General features: G+C 35.8%; 1 protein-coding gene across 1 annotated transcript; it reads right to left on the bottom strand.

Annotated features, from left to right (window-relative positions):
- Window positions 1-4,558: 4,558 nt before the first annotated feature.
- Window positions 4,559-6,601, bottom strand: LOC148921520 (xyloglucan endotransglucosylase/hydrolase protein 31-like). The gene is made up of 4 exons (XM_089044023.1): window positions 6,281-6,601; window positions 6,037-6,137; window positions 5,710-5,927; window positions 4,559-5,223 (listed from the first exon to the last, which is right to left on the bottom strand). The coding sequence occupies exons 1-4, from the start codon at window positions 6,474-6,476 to the stop codon at window positions 4,857-4,859; spliced, it is 882 nt and encodes a 293-aa protein (XP_088900149.1). The 5' UTR covers window positions 6,477-6,601; the 3' UTR covers window positions 4,559-4,856.
- Between the last annotated feature and the right edge of the window lie 14,966 nt (window positions 6,602-21,567).

The raw sequence follows: 21,567 nt of genomic DNA, 5'->3' as shown, positions 1-21,567 counted from the left end.
TGTGTGAATTTGGAAAAAGGTTGAGATGGGAGGCTGTAAGGCGCCTATAATGCGTTTATAGTGGAGCCATTTATGCCTCATGATCAAGAATTTTACCTTCCGATTGTTTCTGAAAGGCTTGGATCGACTTTGAGCTTTTCGGAGTGTGGACGAAGAGAACTGGGACAAGGTATTGCAAATTTGTGTTTTTTCATTTTGGTTTCTTTGAGTGGTGGAATTAGGATGGTGTTTTCTGCTTGGTTTTGGGTGCTAATTGCTGTATGTATGTTTGTTTTGATGTTTTATAGGTTAAGACTATATTTTTTCAGACCGAGAAGTCTTTGACAAATGAGGCTTGTGCTCCACTGATTGCCACTCTTCCATTGGAGGTTTGCTTCATACTCTTCTTTCTCATGTATATTCTTGTTAAACTTGAAGTTATGTTGGTGCAAATGCGTTAGCTTGTAGTAAAGATGAGCATATAACTTAAGAATGTGGACTGTTTCAGTATGAAGACCAAACCAAACCACTGGACTATTTCAAATTGAACTTCTTGACTGGCTACAGCTGCATTAAGATATAGTTGTAGATCGAAGTCTGTTAGCAGAAAGAGCATGAGTTTCGTAGGTATATTTCTTCTTGTGTATTGCTCTTTAATCATGTTACTATGTTTCTATTTGATATCAGCATTTTATTTCTCTTTCACAAACTGTTTTGTCGGTATTGGGACTTCTGTCTTATCCATTCTAGTGTGTTAAAGGTCAGGGACAAAATTGGGGATTTCGTAAAGGCGTCTTCATTGTATTTCAGGGTATGCAATGTCTAAAGATAGATAGATATGAGGGGGGACTGGATGAAGTCGAATTTAATTTTTTTTTAAAAAAAAAAACAGTATAGCCGAGCGGCTAAACGGCCGGGCGGCTATACTATTTGTTTCCAAAAAATGGGAAAAACCGAGTATAGCCGATCGGCTATACTATTTCTTTCAAAAACTTTAAAAAACCCGCGGCAATACTATTTATTTAGACAAAAGGGGGAAATCAAGTATAGCCGCGCGGCTATACTATTTGAAAAAAAAATTCTAAAAATCGAGTTTAGCCGTTCGGCTAGACTACTTCTTTAAAAAAAAAAATTTAATAACCGTGTTTAGCCGATCGGCTATGCCTGGACCCCTTTTTTTTTTTTTGGACGTTCCTCAAATAATTGTCGGTCGTAATTTCAAAGGGTTGACTGTGTGCTTCGTTTACTCCTCAAACTCCACAAAACCTATAGATTCTAAATGTTGTATTGGCATGATGGTTATAAATTTTATGAAGGGAGCTAATTTCTTGGCCGTGATACCAATTGCCTCGGTAAAAGTTTCTAGTCAAGAACCTGAGGGCGATTATCTTTGGCAGGGACAAGCGATGTGTTCCGTTTGCGGACGGGGACTTGGTCTCGATTTGTGTAAAACCGGTTGGTTTTGGGAGGGTGAAGAAGGCAGGAGTTCAACTAGAATGGGATAAATTTATGAAGGAAAATCTGCATGATGCGGGTCGTGTTTTGTACGATTCCGCACAAATCTGCATTTTTCTGATGATGAGGCAGGACGGAGCAATGACGCATTAGCAGTGGAGGGGTGTGTTTCGCGGGTCTGAAAAGTTTTTTATTCAAAATTTTTTTAAATTGTTTTTCCTTTTCCCACCCACGTTGATTGTAGTTGCTAAAGAATGAGTTGATGTTGATGGCTCTCGGTTTTTATTTCTTTTTATTTTTGACACCAAACGGTTATCAGTTCCACATTGCTTTTAAATTGTAACCAAAGAATGAGTTTGATGATGAGTATTGAAAAATTCTAAATGTGAGTGTTATGCAATGTTCACCATCCTCTCTCGATAGAAAATAACAGTAAAAAAAAAACAAAGACTTTTCCATTACGTTTTCGCACGTGCCAATAGGCTTTTTCAGTTGTATATATCACGTTGTTTTTCTACATGCAGTCGCATTGATTTTTTTTGGTGATAAGAGGGGCCAACAAGCAAAGTTAAATAGCAGAAATCAAGGTCTAGCAATCCCCAACAGATCATCAAGAAGGATATTTTCCTTCTAGGTAGGGGTCTCATTGAGGATGCAAACTCCAAAAGCTAAGTTATAACTCCAATTCGCAACGCACATCGTATTTTGTCACTGAGCATCTATGACTATTTTCTTACAGTATTCCCATTAACTTATTCTTTACAAGTTTCAAATGCTATAAATCCACTAAAATATTGAACACAGAAGATATCTTGTTCCCTTCCCCGCAGCCTTCTTTGCAGAACTAGAGAGTGAACTTCATTTCATCGTCACCATGAGAGCCAAGTGGAAAGAAGAGCATGAGGAGGTTGAAGAGGAAGAGCCGAAAGATGAGACAGAGATCCAAGTAGTTTTGCCGCCATCCACCATCATCGACGTCGTCTCCCACCTGATTCCCATGTTTGTTTTCTAATCAAGTAATTAGTACCAATTAATCAGCTTGCAACTCATGACAAAACAGCTCAAAGGTAAATTATGCATTTCATGCAACAAAATGCATTAGGATATGACTAGTCATCTGTTGAGGCATGTGTATTGTCACATCATTTAAAATTGTCACATGAGTCTCACACTTGCCTAGCTGTAGGTTTTCTGTCCTAACAATTATTCTCTTATTACCGCCCCGATCGTTAGCCGACAACTCACTAATGTATGACTTATCTTTTTATGGTAAAAAGAGAGTGAGACTACCGGTCACGCAAGTTAGAAGTGTCGGATGTCCTCCGATCCGATAAAGCATAAATGTGGCAACCATGATGAAAAAAGTCTTGACGAATACAGTGCAGAGTAGCTTTTATCGGAGTTGATGAAAATGGTCTTGACAAATAATCGTTTTTTCTATGGATTTATGAGAGGCCCAAAAACAAACCACAGCCCTATAGCCCAAAGCCCAAAATCCATTTTACAATTTTATGTGTATCATAGGCATCTAGTTTGTTTATTTTGTGAGCAGACAACAGTTTTTAACAAATGGGGAAAAAACAAGGTATAGAGTGAAGAACACAACCCCAAAAAAGGAGGGTTCTTGCAATAAGAGAAACAAGAAATATAAACAATGAATTACAGTTATTGCAAGACAGTGAGCAGAAGAAAATACACAGCCTAGATAACATAGGTCATTTGGAGTTGATCAAGAGGACAAATAACCTGAACATCCAGGGCCACAAGAAAGAAGACCATGCCAGATAAAATCCTGCGACATTTCGGAGCAGAAAACATCAACAAGTGGAGGGCATTACCGCTCAGATTCCACCATCACTGCTAGTTTCCAACACCCTCTTGATCTTCAAGCACCAATAACTAGAAAATCCTCCCAAATCTAGCAAACTCCACCTCCTCTGAAAACAGATCTAAAGTAGAGCAACCAACTAAACCCCAGAACTGCAAAATCAAACACAATAAGGGTTCATTGGATCATCAAAAGTGCTTTGACACCATGGTTTAAACTGCTCAGAATATCATACGGTAGTTGTGTTGATTTGGCCCAATCACATAAGTCTATTTATTCATTCAATGATAAAAGCTTTTGTTTTCTTCCCTAAGCTATAATTAGGCTGATTCTAATGAGACTGTTTAATCACAAGTGCTCCGAAATGTTTGACTTAATGTATTTACAAGGATGGATCCGATGGATGAATAGACTTTTTATCATACAAAGATTCTTCATCCTTTCTCTGTTTACTTCGTCGTCTTTTACTTTAGTCAATTAAATTATTAAGCCTGCGGCCGACTTGATTGGTTAAATGTTCTCAAAGGGGCTGAATATAAATTGTGAAATGACATCTCTTTTGACTTTAATAAAATTCGAGAATCTTGATTTTCAATTTTCACAATTTTTCCACACGCCATTTAATAAATTACATGCTTAAGTTGCTAAACAACGAAAATATCAATATCTCCTTTTAGTTGAATTCCAAGTTATTTTCCTCTATCCAAACAGAATTTATAAAAATAAAAATAAAAAGATGAAAAAGATACACGTGATACATACTAATTTATAAAAGAATTAGACTGCAAATAATAATTCTCTTATGATTTTTTTAAATATATAATTGGATTGACTAATTAAACATATACTAATTAAATTATCTCCAAACAGTTCAAACTATATATATCGGATTCAAATGATTTTTTGTAGAGATGATATTTGAATGAATATCTAAAAAATAGACGGTTTAGATTAGTAAACACAAAGTACAGAGTGTCCTCAAATAAACTTATTTGAAGAATCTTTTAATAGAAGCTATATATATATATATATATATATATTTGAAGTTAAAGTAAATTACAAGATAGATCTCTAAAGATCTTATCTCCATACGAATCACATCGTATTCTAAAAGCAACCAGTTTGAACTATATTGCTTTTACTCACAATTGATTTTTGTGCAACTAAAATCCATAGACAAATCCAAAGACAATTGTCACAAGTGGGCTACTGTGTGCTCCTTCTGCATGAATGCAAAATATGGTATAATAATCAGACCCATTTCTCTCTGCGGGGCATAAAAAAACCGAAGAACAATTTATTAAAACCATGCCCTATCACATAAATTTATTAATCGTACATTGTTTGGTACAACAAAAGCAATCATCAAATGACGCTGCAAAAAGAAACGAAAAAAATGCAATAATCCAAATCCAAAAGGCCTTGGACGCTCAACAACCCCTCTTGCTGCACCCATTTAGAGCAAGTGGGATCCATCTCAAGGCCCTCCAATCAAGTCCAAACAAACTGCTTATAACTATAAACGACAACAATTAATTCACTTGTGTAAATATTATATGCATCACTTGGGAAACCGAAGTGCAAGCCAGACTCTTCAACACTCAGGTGTCTGTGTATGGTCTCTCTTGGGGTCCCGGCAATAGTCATACACCAAGTAGTTCCTCTGCACCCACTCCATGGCTGAGTTCTGCTGCTGGCTCAGCCCCGTTGCGCCAGAGGGGGAGGCCGAGGGCGGCTGGCATGAGGTTGTAGTAGGGCCATCGGCTGTGCACCCACCTAGTTTGAAATTGTTGTACCTTCCAATAAAAGGTTGGTAATTGTAGTCGGCTTTGTATTTTCCATCCTCTGTGGCCCATGTTGATGCATCCCATATGGATCCATATGCCCACATTGGCCTCAACGGAAACGTGGCATCACTCTTTCTTTGGTACCTTCTTATGGGCACATCATCCACCAGGAATCTATAAATTATTTACATCATATATAATAAGTCATCATTATTATTGTTAGCTCTACAAACATAATTTAAATGTGTATCAACTCAATCTTCATAAGGCAACAAAAAAATATAAAAAAGAAAATCAATGACGCTAATATAAAAGGTCATTCGTGAATCTCACATACAAGAAAGATGTGATCAGTAATATAATAATTATTTAAACTAATAAAGTAAAAGTTGAAAGTAAGTTCAGAATTTTGGGGAATTTACGTTGATGTAACGACTCAATGAACTTGGAAGATTCTTTAGAAAAAAGGGAATAAAAAAACCAGAATCCTAAGTAGCATTTCCCCTTCAAAAATAAAAAACAAACTGTGCTTCACACATTCCCCTACTAAAAGACACAAGACAGTTTGCCTTGATGTTTACCTTACAAACACATGTGACATGTAAAACATTAAGTTTGATTGGAAAAAGGTACAACAATTGGTGGTACCACCATACTCACATGATCTCAGTAGGGTTCCATACTATAGCGTAGTTATGAAAGTCTTGTGTTGGATCAAACCAGAGATGAAACTTCTTCTCTCTCCCAATGATGTTTCCATCTCCACTTCCTCTAATGTACACATTGGTTTGCAGAGTGTAGGGCTTCCCGGGGGTTGTCCCGAGGAACTCGATATCGATTTCATCGTGGTTCCCTGGGTGTTCTTCATTGTTAGAGAGCTGTAAAAACAAGCATAGAAAGTTAGACACAACCCAATTTTCATTCTTCTTCCTAATCTAGGAATTAATTAATCTAATGCAATTATGTAATCATGAAAGCAAGCCTTACATAAAATGATGTAATTACTCCAGCAGTATAACCTGGTTGGAGCTTGACGGCTGCTCCAAAATATCCAGAACGATATGGATGAAGTGACTTGAACCCACTTCCTGCAGTATGTCAAAAATGTAGCAGATGCTAAAAAATCTGAGATAATAATTATAAATGATCATAAAACTTAATTAAAGCATAAAACAGATCAAAATTACTAAATTGAAGTATAGAAAAGCATGAAGTTTGTATGGTTGAGTACCTGAGCTAGAATCAAGCCAGATTGTTAATGCACCCTGGTCTAAATTCTGATGCTTAGGTCCCCATAGGTTTCTAAAAACCTGATCAAACCCTACTGTGCTAATTTTGGAACTGGGGTTATAGCCAGGTGAGGGGGGACCCTGAGCACTATTTGAAGAGAACATGAGGAAGAAAATTAAAGGGAGAAGAGGAGCCATGAAGAGAAAAAAAAGAAAAGAAGGGGGAATGAGAAGGCAATGCAGCACAAACAGAGTGACTCTGTTTTGAAAACAGGGGTGGGACAGAGAATTGAAGGTGGGTAGCAGTAGGCATATGAAAATAATATGGCTTTACAGTTCGGTATAAATAGAGTGATCTGTAGACCCCACATTGAAAAGGTGAGAAGTTGGTTGATGAGGGAAGTTATACACGGAGACAAAATTCCCTCTAGAAAAGGTCTTGAGTTCAAGTTATAAAGATCCGTGTAGTGTGTGTGAGTTTAACATACAATCACTCTCTTTCAATAAGAAAAATCCTTTATAAAAAAAGAAGTTAACAGAAAACTTGTTGGTTGTGGTTGCTGAATGAGAGAAGAAAAGTGAAGAAGATAGAAGAGAGAGAGCGGTTAACAGTTAATTTGTTCTGATTCATGACATGACTGCTTACCTTATAATTTGTCACAAAGACTCACAGAGATATATGTCCAAAATAGCTTAAATCTTGGATATATGTATATATAAATTCTGTGCGATCCTGACGAAGCATGATGGTGTATGTGGATATGGCATGAAAGAGAATTCAGGGGACATTATCCATCTCCATGCTTTGGAAACTATCTTGTTCACAGTTTCAGGAAATTTTAGTAAGTGGGGAAGTTATCTTGTTCATAAAATTTTCAGGGGTTTGCTTGTTTGTGTTTTTTAGGGGGCAAGTTATCTTGAATGGGTTCAGAACCACCTCAAAATCCAATGAGTTTTCCTTTCCAAACCCTTAATTTTCTTTCTCCTAAGCTATATAGAGCTGCAGGCCTGCAACACTAGATGCTTGTTCCAATTGTATCAAGGGACCAAATGAACCTGTTGTCATGATGTTGATGCGGCTAAACATTGGATACTGTCACAACTTCTTTGGACCAGAGCAAGATTAATAAATTTTTTATTATAAAAAAAATTCCATAACTACTCCAAAATTTAAACTTTTTTTCTTTTGTTTTTCACTGCAAATCATGTCTAGGTCAACTAATCTAATTACGTTAACCTTTCTATTTTGCAGAAAGTTTAGGTGATATGATCCCCATGTTTATATATGCAGACAGTCTCAAGTCTCCCTGATTTACTTCTTTTACTCGTGACTATTTATACTTCGTTTACCTAATTTTTTTTATAAAAACATTTCACTAAGAAGTGAAAAACCTACTTTGAATCTGCAAAGCACGTGTATTTATAACCAATGCCATACTGGTCCAATGGACTTTTGGGGACCTTGCAGGTTCAAGGTCGTTCGTTCATAAATTGTGGAGGTAGGTAATGTGAATCAGAATTTGATGAACAACTTGCCGCCTTGACCAACGGCCACATATATATTTTCTTTCTTTGACATGAGATGAAATTTCTTTGTAGAACAAAAAAATTGAACATCCAATAAGGGTCGTGCAGCTTAGCAAGAAAGTACTTAATCATAGTAGACGATAAAACCCTCACAAAGTTTTAATTATAGTAAATTTGGCTTTACCCTCTCAAATTAATTTTTTTTTACCTGCAATTCATCACCTTTTATTTTATTTTAATAAATTATAAGAAAATCCGATGACTAAGATTCATCCAACTCAACAAGTTACCTAATCAAACTTAAAGTTTGAGTTGTCTTTGTCTCCATTTTTTTATATTTCTAATTCTTAAAATATCTTTTTTATTAAGAGGGGCAATAATATACTAAACTCACGCACAACGTGGATGCTTGGACTGAATCCAGGACCTTGCCTAGAAAATTATTCCAAACTACTACACTAATGAGTCCTTTTCTTTAGAGTGCTGCTATTTCCACCTCATGTCCTATTTCCCCACCCACCTTATCTTCCCACACACCTTATCTTCCCACCCACATGTAAATTTGAAAAAACAGAATCTTATCTTTCCACCCACCTTTAATTCTAAAATACCCTTTATAATTTGGTACTAAATGATGACATGACATAATTTGGTACAAAAACAATCCATAGTAATTATGAGCCTCGCCTCCAAATTCGAGCTCCATAGATCAATATATCAGAAACCCATAAATATTACAATGCCTATAGTCAAATTCTACTAGATACAAATATACCCAATTGAATAGGAATCAAAAGAGCTAAGAGATGAAACTATATATTTTCCCAAAGAAACGAATTACTCAATAGCTGCAACACAACAAGCCTATGAATTCACAAGCTCTCAATTACATCTTTGAGCAATGCTTTCAACTTCATAAATGAAACTTCTCTTCTCGTTGAAGAATCCGGAGCCTCCCTCGTCGTCCTTCTTATTAAGCTCCGCTCTCTTCAGTTCCCCCAATATCCCTATGTTTCTTCAAGTTCGAATCACGGAAAGCACCCAATTCCCACAGAGAGATGGGAAGGGGGAATGGATTGGACTGGGGTACTGTAGGTGGGTGCTTGAGGAAGTGAGGGAGATGGCTGCCGTGCAATGGAGGAAGAGGGAGGAGGCAGGAGGGTGGGGGTGGGGGTATGCGTGATGAGAGGGAAGGGGTTTTAGAATTTTTAAAAATATTTTTAGTTTTTTTTTCTTCATATGTTTTTTTTAATTGGTTTTATTATTTTAATTTTTTTTTTCCCTAAGTCCTCAAATCATTTTACAAAGGGGTAAGTTTGTCTTAAATTTTTTGAAGATAAGGTGGTGGGGAAATATGATAGGTAGGTGGAAAGAGCAGCTCTTTTTTTATTGTGCTGGATATACTTTCAAATATTTGCTGCAATTTTCCATTAATGTCCATTTCATTAAGTTTTTAAGATTCAAATGGAGTTTAAATTTGCTTAAATTTAGGTTAAGTTTTTTAATCATTATTTTTTGGTCTAATTTTTTTAATCAAATTCGTAAGCACCGTATAAACTCTGTATTATAATAAACATATAATTATAATTATGGTTTAACAAGAAGTTAATGACAAGGCTAACAATGAAACAAACATGGTTGGAAAAGTTATTTCTTGTATTGATGGAAAAAAATTATGAAAATCTGCTGACGTTGGCTTAGTCAGTTGGCTAGAAATGAGCTCTCCACTTTACATCAGAGTTCAAATTCCCTTTTCCATAATTTAGATTAAGTTAAAGTAAAATATCGCTCGCATAAAAAAATTATGAAAACCTAATTTGATTGTTTAGTAGTTTAATTACCCAACATTCTGCCAACTAATCACACACTATACTCTACCATAAAAGATTTCTAATTAATCACCTAGGTACCTACATGCAAGCAAGAGTCATAATGTTCATGAGTACCATATTTCTGTTTTGTTTTGTACGTACTAGATTTTTACACGGTGGGCATGATATTATTATATGGATTTATAGGAGACAAATATATTTTCATAAAGTATCATTTTAATCATTAATTTGGTGCACCCCAACTTTTAGACGCATATATATAATATATAGATTACGTCTCACGAGAATAGACAAAAGGGTGCGTCTCATTAATTTGGCCTCAGTGCCCTACGTGATTGAATGCATGGGTCCAGTTGGTCGACAAATACGGATATGTATATTTTTCTTTAGTTTTTAATACTCAACAAATTGATGGGTTAATATTTAATATTGTGAAAAAAACGTACCTGTCAAACCGGTCATGTTTCCTTTACAAGGGTTAAGGTTGGGCCACAAATGGAGAAATTATAGACTAGTGAAGTATCACCGCGTCAGTTGGTGATACTTTCACTCAAAAATTTCTGTGTTGTTAAATGAAAGCGAATAAAATTAAATATATCGCACATCCTCCTGCTTGGTGGTCCATATATAAGATCCATCTTACTCGCCTGCATCATATTAATTATCCTATGTCCCTAAACTTTGTTCTTTGAAACTTCTACAAATATCATTTCTGATTATACTAATGCTTAACCCCACGTCATCTTTGCTATACATATCAACAACAAATATCATTTGTGTTGTTTTTTAAAAGCAATTATTACCATGTTGTTAGAACTTAGCTAGAATATTTAAAAGGATAAGTACAAGCTACAAGGAGCTTGTAGCTTTGCCTTATGTGAAGAGATATGCAAACAGCATATATATATATATATATATATATATATATATATATATATATATATAAATAATGATGAGGTAAGAGCATGTATTTTTGGTTAACGAAATGAATTAGCAACCCCACCACCACACCACTTGTATCAGTTTGGAGAGTATATATTATCATCTTAATCACGAATTTTTCTTTTTCCTTGATTTATGGTGGATTTTTTCTTGTCAAATATACATTGCTTTCACGTTATCTTTTTCTCAAGATTTTGTGAGACTAGCAGTTTAACATATACGACAGACTGCGAATCTATAAACCCACAACATCTTACCTGCCCATTATGTTTTGGAGATAATGTTTTGGATTTAATTTCTGTATTATTAAAGCTTTTAATTTTATAAATCAATGATATGCTAGTCACGAGTCAGACATTTCTGCAAGATCGTAATTTTTCTACGGCATTGGAAGAGGACGGCTGCTGGGCATGTGCTTATGTCTAGCAAGCATGCATAATAGCAATTAAACCAAGACACAATTTCCACAACGCAGAAAAGAAAACTACATGACACGAATGAACCTTGGAATATAAGAATTATATCAATATATTATCATGCATGATAAATGCAGCGCCAGTTGCAGTCAACTCATCAAACAGGAATGTCTTGCCGACAATAATAATATTATGACCGGTGCCCCTCAATACAATGTATTAACTAATAACCCCTAATCTCTCAACTTAACTAGTAACCACTAATCTCTCAACTTGTAGGCCCCTTCCTAGCTATAGTTCCTCCATGCATATAATCATGGGTTATATATCAAAATGATCCCTGTATTTTGTATGTTTGCTCAAGTTTGGCTTGGATAATGACTCATTGGGAAGTTGCTCGTGAGTTCTTAAAAATAAAACCGTGAGGGCAGAGAGAGGGGCCCAAAGCGGACAATATCGCACTACAGTGGAATCGATTCCGGGATGCGACACTCACGTAAACACAAAAGGGATTTTTTTTTAAAATAATTTAATTAACAATGAAATTAAAAGACAAAACAAGTAGGAAGTCACGAAACACAAGATGAGAAATTCAAATTGATAAAAGCACTAGGACAATAAGTTCACCACCACTAGTAATCCGATCTAGCCTCTTATTCACATACCTGTCGCCGTTTGGTTTTCATTTTTCATGAATTACCTATGGTATTTAGGCTAACTCGTATATTCCTACATGCAATTCGCCTATGGTATTCAGGTCAAATACCAACACATAGAAACTCATTAAGATCAGTGAAAACCTCCAATAAAGCATGTAAACCTTAGGAGTATGGTATTTACCCTAGACGAATTACAAATCCTAATCACAAGAAGCAAGCCTCAAATTAAGTAAGGTATTTACTCTAATTTGTATCCGATTAACTCAGTTAAAAGTGTATATGGTGATCAAGCATCAAGATAATCAACCAAGTTATTAAGCATAGTGATTAAGAATCCAACATCAAATGACAATCAATAGATGGGTAAAATAAGAGAACTAGATTATTATGCTAGGGTTATATCATTCCCTAGCAACAAAAAATTAGTTACGCATAAGGAAGAAAAAATAAAACTTAGCAAATTGTGGTACTCTTTTGGCGTCTCCAATTTCTCCTAGTCTTTGAGTGACCCCAAAGGAGTTGTTTCTCATGCTTAAATAAAGCACCACACGTATATTCCTACCTTAGCTGGGCTTTTACAACAACCCAAAAATAAAGAAAAACCTAATTAAAACATAAATCCAAAATGGGTAAGTAATTGATTCCTCTTCCTACTTTGACTAGGATAACACGTCAGTTTGTTTGCACTCACGTTTGGGGTAGTTCCTCCTCCAAGAAAATTCGGGAAAAATATGTAAATTATAGGTGTTTGTCTTATCTTTCCAGCCATATATTGCACGACTTGAGGTAAAATCAGAAAAGTCTTCAAATAATCATTCTTCCACAAAAGCACAGTTTTTGACGGGATTGCAAATTATGCTGACTTAACTTCAAAGACTGCTCTTATTGGTTGCTTTGAAAATTCTAAAAAAATTCCACAATCATCTTCAAGATCTTAGCTTTCATCTACAATTAGTTTTGTATAAAAACTCCACCAAAAAGTCGTATTTCCGTTGAAAACCAATTACTTGCTCTGCAAATTTGAAAATTGTGAAAATAAGAAGTTCTTTTTAAATCTTTAAATTTATGGACTTATCAAAGATGTAGCCAATAGAGGGAGAAGTTGACCCAAAAAGAATAAAAGAGGGAGAAACTTGCTGCTGTCGAGTAGCAAAGAGAAAAAGAGAAACAAGAAGTCTAATAGCCAAAAGAGAAGGAGAGAGAAGATATAGGACCACCTAGATGGGCAACATATGAGTAGCATTTGCTTTTAATTTTTTTAAATTTTGGAATGGGTTTATAACACATTTATGTATTTTTTTTTAATAGAAAAATTTGGGTTGGGCAAGCCCCCATCTTGCCATGTGCATAGCACCGCCCTTGATCGACGGTGCCCCTCAATACAATGTAGTAACTAGTAACCCCTAATCTCTCAACTTGTAGGCCCCTTCCTAGCTATAGTTCCTCCATGTAGGGCTCGTCAATGGCCGGGCTAGCCCGCCCAAATTTAACGGGCGGGCTTTAAAGAGAGAGAAAATATCGGGGGCCGGCCGGGTTTTTAGAAAATTAAAGCCCAAGCCCAACCCATAGGTCGGGCTTGAGAGCCCATTGGGCCGGGCTGGGCTAAGCCCAACGGGCCGGGCCGAAACGGGCCTACTTCATTCGAAAAAAATCATAAACTTAATCATAAGGGCATTTTAGTCTAAATTTGAGATTAAACTCACTTAATTCCAATATTTTCACATCAAACCAAATTCATAAAATACTCAATAAAGTCACACAACTTAATAAGATTTTCCACAAAAATAATAAAACAAAGTATTATTTTTGAGGTTATTACATAATTAGACCATAATACGTTTTAAGAAATAATTTAAAAAAATAATAAGTATCAAAAAGATATTTTTTTTAAATGATGGTATAAATAAATATGTAAATGTTTGGTGATGTGTTCAAGAAAAACATGATTATATTTGGTGGTAGTGGTATGATTATGTTTCGTGATATGATTATGTTTAGTGATATGATATATTGTTCATCTTATTTATATATATATATAATTGTTGTATTAATAATTGACACAAATTAATGTGCTAATCATCCAATTATAAACTAGGAATGAGTAAAGAAAAGTAAATGAAATGAAACAAATTATATATGTGATTTAAGTGATATAATCCTAATCCTAAACTCTTATTTATACATAATTATATATCTATGCGGGCCTAACGGGCCGGGCTTTTGTGGGTGGGCCGGGCCGGGCTTTCTTGGCTTAATCGGGCCGGGCCTATGGGCCGGCAGACTCACACCCAAGCCAGCCCGGCCCAAGGCGGGCAGCCATCTCAAAGCCCATAACGGGCGGGCCGGGCTTTTTCCAATGGGCAGGCGGGCCCCATCGCCCATGAGCCCGCGGGCCAAATGATGAGGCCTACCTCCATGCATATAATCATGGGTTATATATCAAAATGGTCCCTGTATTTTGTATGTTAGCTCAAGTTCGGCTCGGATAATGTTATCTGAGTTCAAGCTCAGGTTAGCTCAAGGTTGAGTGAAGCTCGTAGGGCTGTGCTCAAACTCAGCTTGAATAATTTTTTCAAGCTCAGTCGGCTTGTTTTTGTATCGAGCTTGAGCTTATTATTGGCTTGGATCACCTTGTTTTAAAACGAGTTTAAACTTAATTTTGGCTTGAGTTATTGAAAATTGAAAAATAATGGAACAAATACAAATAAACATAATAATATGACATGTCCAAATAGAAATGCACATTCCTGAAAGACAAAACGTCCATGTCTTCTTAGTATAATCATTATTGAGAGGTTAGACTTAAGGTTTCTAGTCTTGAATTGGTTAACCCCTTCGATTTTAGATTTTAAGTTTAGACTTAAAATCAAACCTCTAAAAGACAATATTATTAGGGGTGGTTATGCGGTTCTAGCAATTTTTGCCCAAACTGCAAACCGACCGATTATTTGGGGTATGGTGATTTTGAAACAAACTGACTGTAAACCGCAAAACACGATCAGTTACCTTGAATTAGCGGTTTAAAACCGCAAGTTCTTTTTGTTTCATAAAAATCCAATCTTCCACATTTTGTGCCTAATTTTGATGCTTCTTTTGAAGCTTTTTGAGTTCAAGCATACTTTAACCCAAAAATATAAATTCACAACCTAAATAAATAAATTCACAACCTCAACTTCTGAAGCATATGTAAATTTACAACCTCCTCAACTTCTCAAGCATTCACAACCTAAAGAAAGTTAAAGTTACAATTCCAAGCATTCTAATTAAAGTTTAACTTCTCAAGCATTCACAACCTCAACTTTTCAAGCATTCCAATTCCAAATCATTTAAAGTTACAAACCAAAAGGAAAATGCAATGCAAAATGAATTAAAGTTACAACCCAAAGGAAAAATTCAAAGTGAATTAAAGTTACAAACTAAAAGGAAAATGTAATGCACCAATGTTACAAACTAAAGTTACAAACTCAAGTGTTGGTGGTGGTGAGTGGATTTGAAGGACCCCATTGTGTTGTTTAAGCACCAATGCTATCTACAAAATGAAATTTTTTATTTATTTTAAATATAGTCGCGGTTTGCGGTAACCGCAAGTTTTGAAAATCAAATACCGCAACCGCAACTGCAAATGCGGTTCGGTTCTTCATATCGCAAATGCAATTCAGCTTTCGCGATTACGTTCCATTGAGGTAAGTTCGGTTGGTTTTTACGGGTTTTCGGTCTAAAATGTCACCCCTAAATATTATACCCAAATGTAATCAATTCTGTCAATATAATGAGATTAAAATTGAAAAAATAAATAAATAAAAATGAGGTATTCTCAATGTGTCATACCCGTAAGAAAGATGCCTAGAATTTATGTTTATCAATATTGCATCATCAAAGTAGGAAGGATGGCAAAGTGAAATGATAGATGGGATAAATAAAATGGATATAATAAAGGGAGATCAGAATTCAGAATGATACAAGTTAATTGGCCCCTTTGACAAAGAAAAAAAGAAAAGCTAATTATCCCCATTGCATGATGAAGTTAATTTCCTAACTGAGTAAATGGGTGCGAAAGGGTTACGACAGAAAACGGGCTCTGCTTTGAATTCTTGCATGCTGCCAAAATCGCCCAAGTGCAAACGGGCCTAGAAATTTTTTATAACCAGATGAAGGCCCTACTATATACTAGAACTCCTACTACTAGAATTGGGCCTAAGGATGTGGGAAAGGAGGGTGGAGGAAGAAATTGGGGTGTATGATTGCTCTGCAGATTGCTTTCTTTGGCATTGGCAATGGCGACTGCAGATCAATCTCTGGCATGTTATGAGCCATTTAAATTACTTATACATTTGTGTTTATTGTTATGCATTTTATATTTTTATCATTTGATAAAGAGATTAATAAAAAAAATTAAATGTGGTGTTAAAAGGGCCAAATTATTTCATAAATACGTTTTTTCAAATCAAATTTTAAAACACCTAGATGATGTGATAGTAATTTTTTTTTTAATCAAAGAGAAATATTTCATTAATTTCGCTGCAAAGACATATGAGTTACAACTAGAAAACTAGAAAACAGAAGTGCAACAACTTAGGTGGCCTCGTTCAAACCTTGCCCCTTAAAAAAACCCCAAAAAACGAAAATCCGGTCAAAGAAACAGAGTAACACTGCACCTCAAGTAACCCATGTTTATCTATTCTTTAAAAAAAAAAAAAGGCTCTCGTTTTGTGTACATACTTCTTCATTAGACGAAATAGGTTATTTTTCAGTTAGTATAACCTCTGGTCGATAACATTGGACGATAGTAACCTCCAGTCTATGTCACCGTGCGACAATGAACTTTGATCAATGTTAGTGTATGACAATGAACTCTGATCAATATCACCGTACGACAAATGATATCTAGTCCAAAAAAACCTAGAGTGTGGTAAAATTGCTTATATTGAATGATGTTCACTCATTTATATGAGTGAGTTTGAGTTTAAAAAAAAAAAAAAAAATCCTCATGTATAGAAAAGAATTGAAAATATAAAATGTGTCAACTAACAAATTAAAAAAATATGATTTAACGAGGGAAAATAATTATTTAGCAAAGAGAAAATAAAAGCTACAATGAAAAATGTGTAAAAGTTACATGAATTGATAAAGCGGTTCTAGAAACTTCCATTAGTAAATATTTTTTTTGTTAAATTGTCGGAGTGACAATCTCCCGCGCGGAGTCTTTGTTTTTGGTCAATGCAGTCCGGAGTCTATGCTTGTAAAAACCTGCTTCCTGGAAGGGAAAATCGCCCGTGCGGTGTCTTTGTTTTTGTTCAGTCCAGCCCGGAGTCTACGCTTGTAAAAACCTGCTTCCTGGAAGGTTGCATGTGGTTTCCGTCACATACGCTTTCCTGTCCGTGAGGGGCCCGTTGGAAAGGAGTCACTAATTTGTGGATAATTTCTGTTTAAATACTGGGTGAACCAAAGAGTTTTTCACTTCCTTCCGGTTCAGTCTCTGGAGTAAACAATTCTTTTGGGTCTCTTTCTATATTTTGTGTATCTGAAATGGAGGATACAGACTTACAATGGGGATGGCCTAAGACGGAGATGGCCATGGTGAAGGCGCCTGGTCCTTCCTACAAGTTCTCGGGTCCGAAGAAGGACTCTTCCAACTTAATACGGCGAAAGAAGGGGAAGAAGTCGATGAATTCGGATAGTTTTGGAGCGAGGCCTCTTTTCCCCAACACACCCACTTTCGATAGAGATGATGGCATTATTCGTTTCCCTAACAGTATCGTTAACACTATTCATCTCTTTCGATTTGTTTGCTGGAAACTACATAATCCCTCACGACGACTTTTTGCTCCTCATTCCCTCGAATTCCCAGCATCTCACGTTTCTTTCTTTAAATTTGCACTAAATGACTATATATCTCTGCGTTTACGTAAGTTGCCTGAGTATTTAGATCATGAGGGCAACAATCAGATTCAGATTCACCATCCAAGGCAAATTAGGGGAAACGTAGCAAATATTTCTGTTTCAGCACAGTGGATGATTTTACTGGCTAGTTTCTGCCTGGAGATTATATCAGCTGTTTTTGAACAGATCACCTCCCCATGCAAGCCTCACTTTGCACTTGTTGCTATGGTGTTGGCTATTCTAGCTCTGCTCACTTGCCTTGCAGAGCTCTCTCTCAAGGGCAGAGAGGCAAGAGTCCGATTGGCGAGGAGGAGGGGAATGCCGCCCTTGTTTCATCATCCACCTCCTCGTAACAGGCTTTTCGGTACTTTCTCTGATGTCTTTGGACTACTTGGTGCCTTCTTTCAATTGGCATTCTCCATAGTTCAGTATGCTTACCTCAGTAGGCATGTTGACAATCCTATCAAAGTGTGCTTTTGGCCCTTCCTCTTCATCTTCTGTGTGGCGGGTTCGATCCTAATTCGGAATCGAAGAAACACTGAAGATAATAATCACGACACTGGCGAACATAGTGCTTAATTAGACAGTAATTAAAGGGACGAAACATGGGCACTGGCCATGTTGTTTTGTGCTCATTTTGTTTTTTAGTCGTATGCTCGTTTTGTGTTACTCCCGTAACCTTTGGCTTTAGTTTTAAAGCGCAATCAGAAATGCAGAAACTGATGATGTGCTATATATGTTAAAATTAAAATGGTTTTTTAGACGTCTGTTTATCATCTACTGAACTCACCTACAACGATCTTAATTTCACTTTCTTCCAGCCACTTTGGGAACCTACATTTTTATTGTGCACAGCTTGAACTATTTACTTTACTTTTCTTTTCTTCCAAGAAAACTAGTTTCACTTTTGCTTAAAAGCTTATACTTTAGTTTTAATTGATCTGGGTGTTGGTTTGAACCGGTCCGATCTGAGTGTTGGTTTGTTGACTTTTTAGTCAACGGTTTTTTTCCAGTTTTTTTAATCCAGTGTTGCTCTCATGTTCTATAGGCTCCTCTGTTGCTAACGAAAACTAAACAAAAAACCAAACCACATAGTGCCAAGGGGGTCACATGCCCCCGTCAACTACTTTGTTGAAACAAATATGTTTTTGTTATGTTGTTTGACTTTCGCGGGGGAGTGAATGGAAACTGCGTCTCGTCTTTGGTTGAAGTGTTTTTTTTTTTTTCCAGAGGCAGAGCCAGGGTTTTAGTTCACAATGACAATGGGCATCCTCAAGTCGTTCAAAATACAAATTTCAAGCTTGCATGCCATATTCTTTTTGTTTATATTTAAATTAAAGGCCAAAGAATTTTTTTTTTAAGAAGAAAATGTTCATTCATAATATCAAGAACGTACATATAAGTTATAATGACACGAAAAAGTAACCAAAGACTGACTTTATTCATCAATAGAATACAAAAAACACAAATACATCCAAAAAAAAAGCAAATTTGACTAATCGATGAGCCGTAAAATATTAATTATTGTTAATATGAGAAGAGAAACTTAATATAGGGCAGACCAGATAATTCATATTACAAAAGACAAAATCATTGTTCAAATTATAAAAAATTTGGAAGCTCTCCTCACCTTGAAAAGGTACTCATCATAATAACATCACCATAAGTTTTTTCCATGTTTTTTCCAAACTAATTGCTATATCGTTTAGCCATAGAACCATAGAAAAATAGAAGAAAAAGTCTTACTACTCTTCAATCTTATTAAAATGCCGTTCTAACACGGAGTGACTGGAAATCATCCCAAAACATGGAAAAAATACATAAAGCCTTAGCGTAAAAACAAAACAAAATATCAGTGGCTGATCCAAATCAATTTTGTTTTCTTTTCATTGTGTATTCTCTTATTATTTTCATTAAAACCATTTGTAAAAAAAAAGAACACCTCAACCAAAGACAAAAAAGAAAGGAAAAACAATGGTGAGAGCTCATGAGTACTCAAGAGGGAGACGCAGTTTCCACTCACCCCCTCATGAAAGTCAAACAACATCTCTTCCTATGTCTCTTCTTTGGTTTCACCAACACACCCCTGCCGCCCCTCATAAATTTCTCTATGTTCTTCGATCGTTTCACTTCTCACACTACGACGTACCTTCTCCATGTTCATATTCATCTGTAGATTGTGTGTGGAAGTAATATAATGCTCATTGTCTTTGAGGGCCGAGTTTCTTTTTTAATTAATTTTTTTATTATATATAAAAAAAATAACTTAAATCATCTTACAATTTTGAAAAATATAGAAATACAAACCAAAGGTTGACAGACGTAGTGTTGTTTAGGGTTGGGCTCGGTTTGGGTTGGTTCGGTTTTGGGCTCAACCCGACATCGAACCGTAAACTTCGGTTGGCTATTTTGAAAACGAAAACCAAACCATAATTGATGAAAACCGATCACTTCGGTTAACCGGACTTGGTGGTTTGGTTTGGTTCGGTTTCGGTTTTTTGGCTCTTAGAGAGAGAGAGAGAGAGAGAGAGAAGAAATAAAAGCGATGGAGAGGAGAAGAAGAAAAAAAGAGAGGGAGAGATGGAGAAGAAGAAGAAGAAGAAGAAGAGGAGAAAAAGAAAAGAGACAGAAGAAGAAGAAGAAGAGGGAGTGAAGAAAAATATAAAAAGAATGAGAAGAAAAAAAAATAGAGAGAGAGGGACTGATAAAGACAAGACAAACGGAGAGATTGAGAGAGAAGAAAAAGAAAAGATTGAAACTATGTATTATATATCTACATATACATATATTTTAAATATTACAAACCGTACACCGAACCATATACTTCGGTTTGGTTTGGGTTCAAACCGATGACCAAAAAAAAACCAAACCAACCCAACCCATTGGTTTGGTTTGGGCGGTTTGGCCGAGTTTCGGTCCAAATGCCCAGCCCTAGTGTTGTCAGCATAGACTCATGATTAAAAAAATAGGGAGCTTCACTAATATACCCAAAATAGGGGCTGAAATTATAAATAAAAAAATCTACATGGGATACACTTTAGAAATACACCAAAAACTCATTTACTACATAAGAAATTGGTGTTGAAGTTCCTATAAATTACGTGACTGCCATTGATCAACTTAAAAGAAGCCCAACACAAAAAACTTAAAAAGCACCCAAAACAAGCCCAGCCCAATTTTTTTTTTTTTAAAACCCAAACAATTCATTACAAAAAAAAAAAATCTTGAAAACCGTAGCTTCATTAACACGTCATGTTGACTAATGACTGTAATGTTCCACACCTTTACTGTCATGTTGATTAATGACTGTAATGTTCCAGTCTAGGGTGCTAGTATCCTATGACATCCTATTTCTAATGCATGTATATCCTGTAATGTTCTAGTCTAAGGTAATAAAACTACTAGTTTCCTATGACATCCTATTGCTAATGCATATCTACCCCTGTAATGTTCCAGCCTAGGGTAAGAACACTGCTAGTTTCCTATGACATCTTATTTATAATGCATGTCTACCCCTGTAATGTTATAGTATAGGGTAATAACACTGCTAGTTTACTGTCATGTTGATTAATGACTGTAATGTTATAGTCTAGGGTAATACACTGTTGGTTTAGTTTTCTATGACATCCTATTTCTAATGCATGTCTAACCCTGTAATATTCTAATCTAGGATAATAACACTACTAGTTTCCTATGAAATTCTATTTCTAGTGCATATCTATCCTTGTAATGTTCCAGTTTAGGGTAATAACATTGCTAGTTTCCTATGACATCCTATTTTTAATACATGTCTACCCATGTAATGTTCTAGTCTAGGGTAATAACACTGCTAGTTTACTATCATGTTGATTAATGACTGTAATGTTCTAGTCTAGCGTAATAACACTGCTAGTTTAGTTTCCCATGACATCCTATTTCTAATGCGTGTCTACCCCTATAATGTTCCAATGCAGGGTAATAACACTACTAGTTTCTTATGACATCTTATTTCTAATGCATGTCTACTAGTGTAATATTCCAGTCTAGGGTAATA

The sequence above is a fragment of the Prunus mume genome, linkage group LG1, assembly GCF_029339155.1.
Source record: "Prunus mume cultivar Tortuosa linkage group LG1, ASM2933915v1, whole genome shotgun sequence".
Classification (NCBI taxonomy): Eukaryota; Viridiplantae; Streptophyta; class Magnoliopsida; order Rosales; family Rosaceae; genus Prunus; species Prunus mume.
The sequence above is the reverse complement of the archived record's forward strand: the minus strand, read 5'-3'. Positions and strand labels throughout refer to the sequence as shown.

What these genes read in the sequence shown, in the direction of transcription:
- LOC148921520 (XM_089044023.1), bottom strand. Translation starts at nt 6,476, where the DNA reads ATGGCTCCTCTTCTCCCTTTAATTTTCTTCCTCATGTTCTCTTCAAAT. An exon ending in GAGTAATTACATCATTTTAT is followed by an intron (nt 5,928 to 6,036) that starts GTAAGGCTTGCT and finishes TTGTTTTTACAG; the next exon opens with CTCTCTAACAATGAAGAACA. An exon ending in TGGAACCCTACTGAGATCAT is followed by an intron (nt 5,224 to 5,709) that starts GTGAGTATGGTG and finishes AATAATTTATAG; the next exon opens with ATTCCTGGTGGATGATGTGC.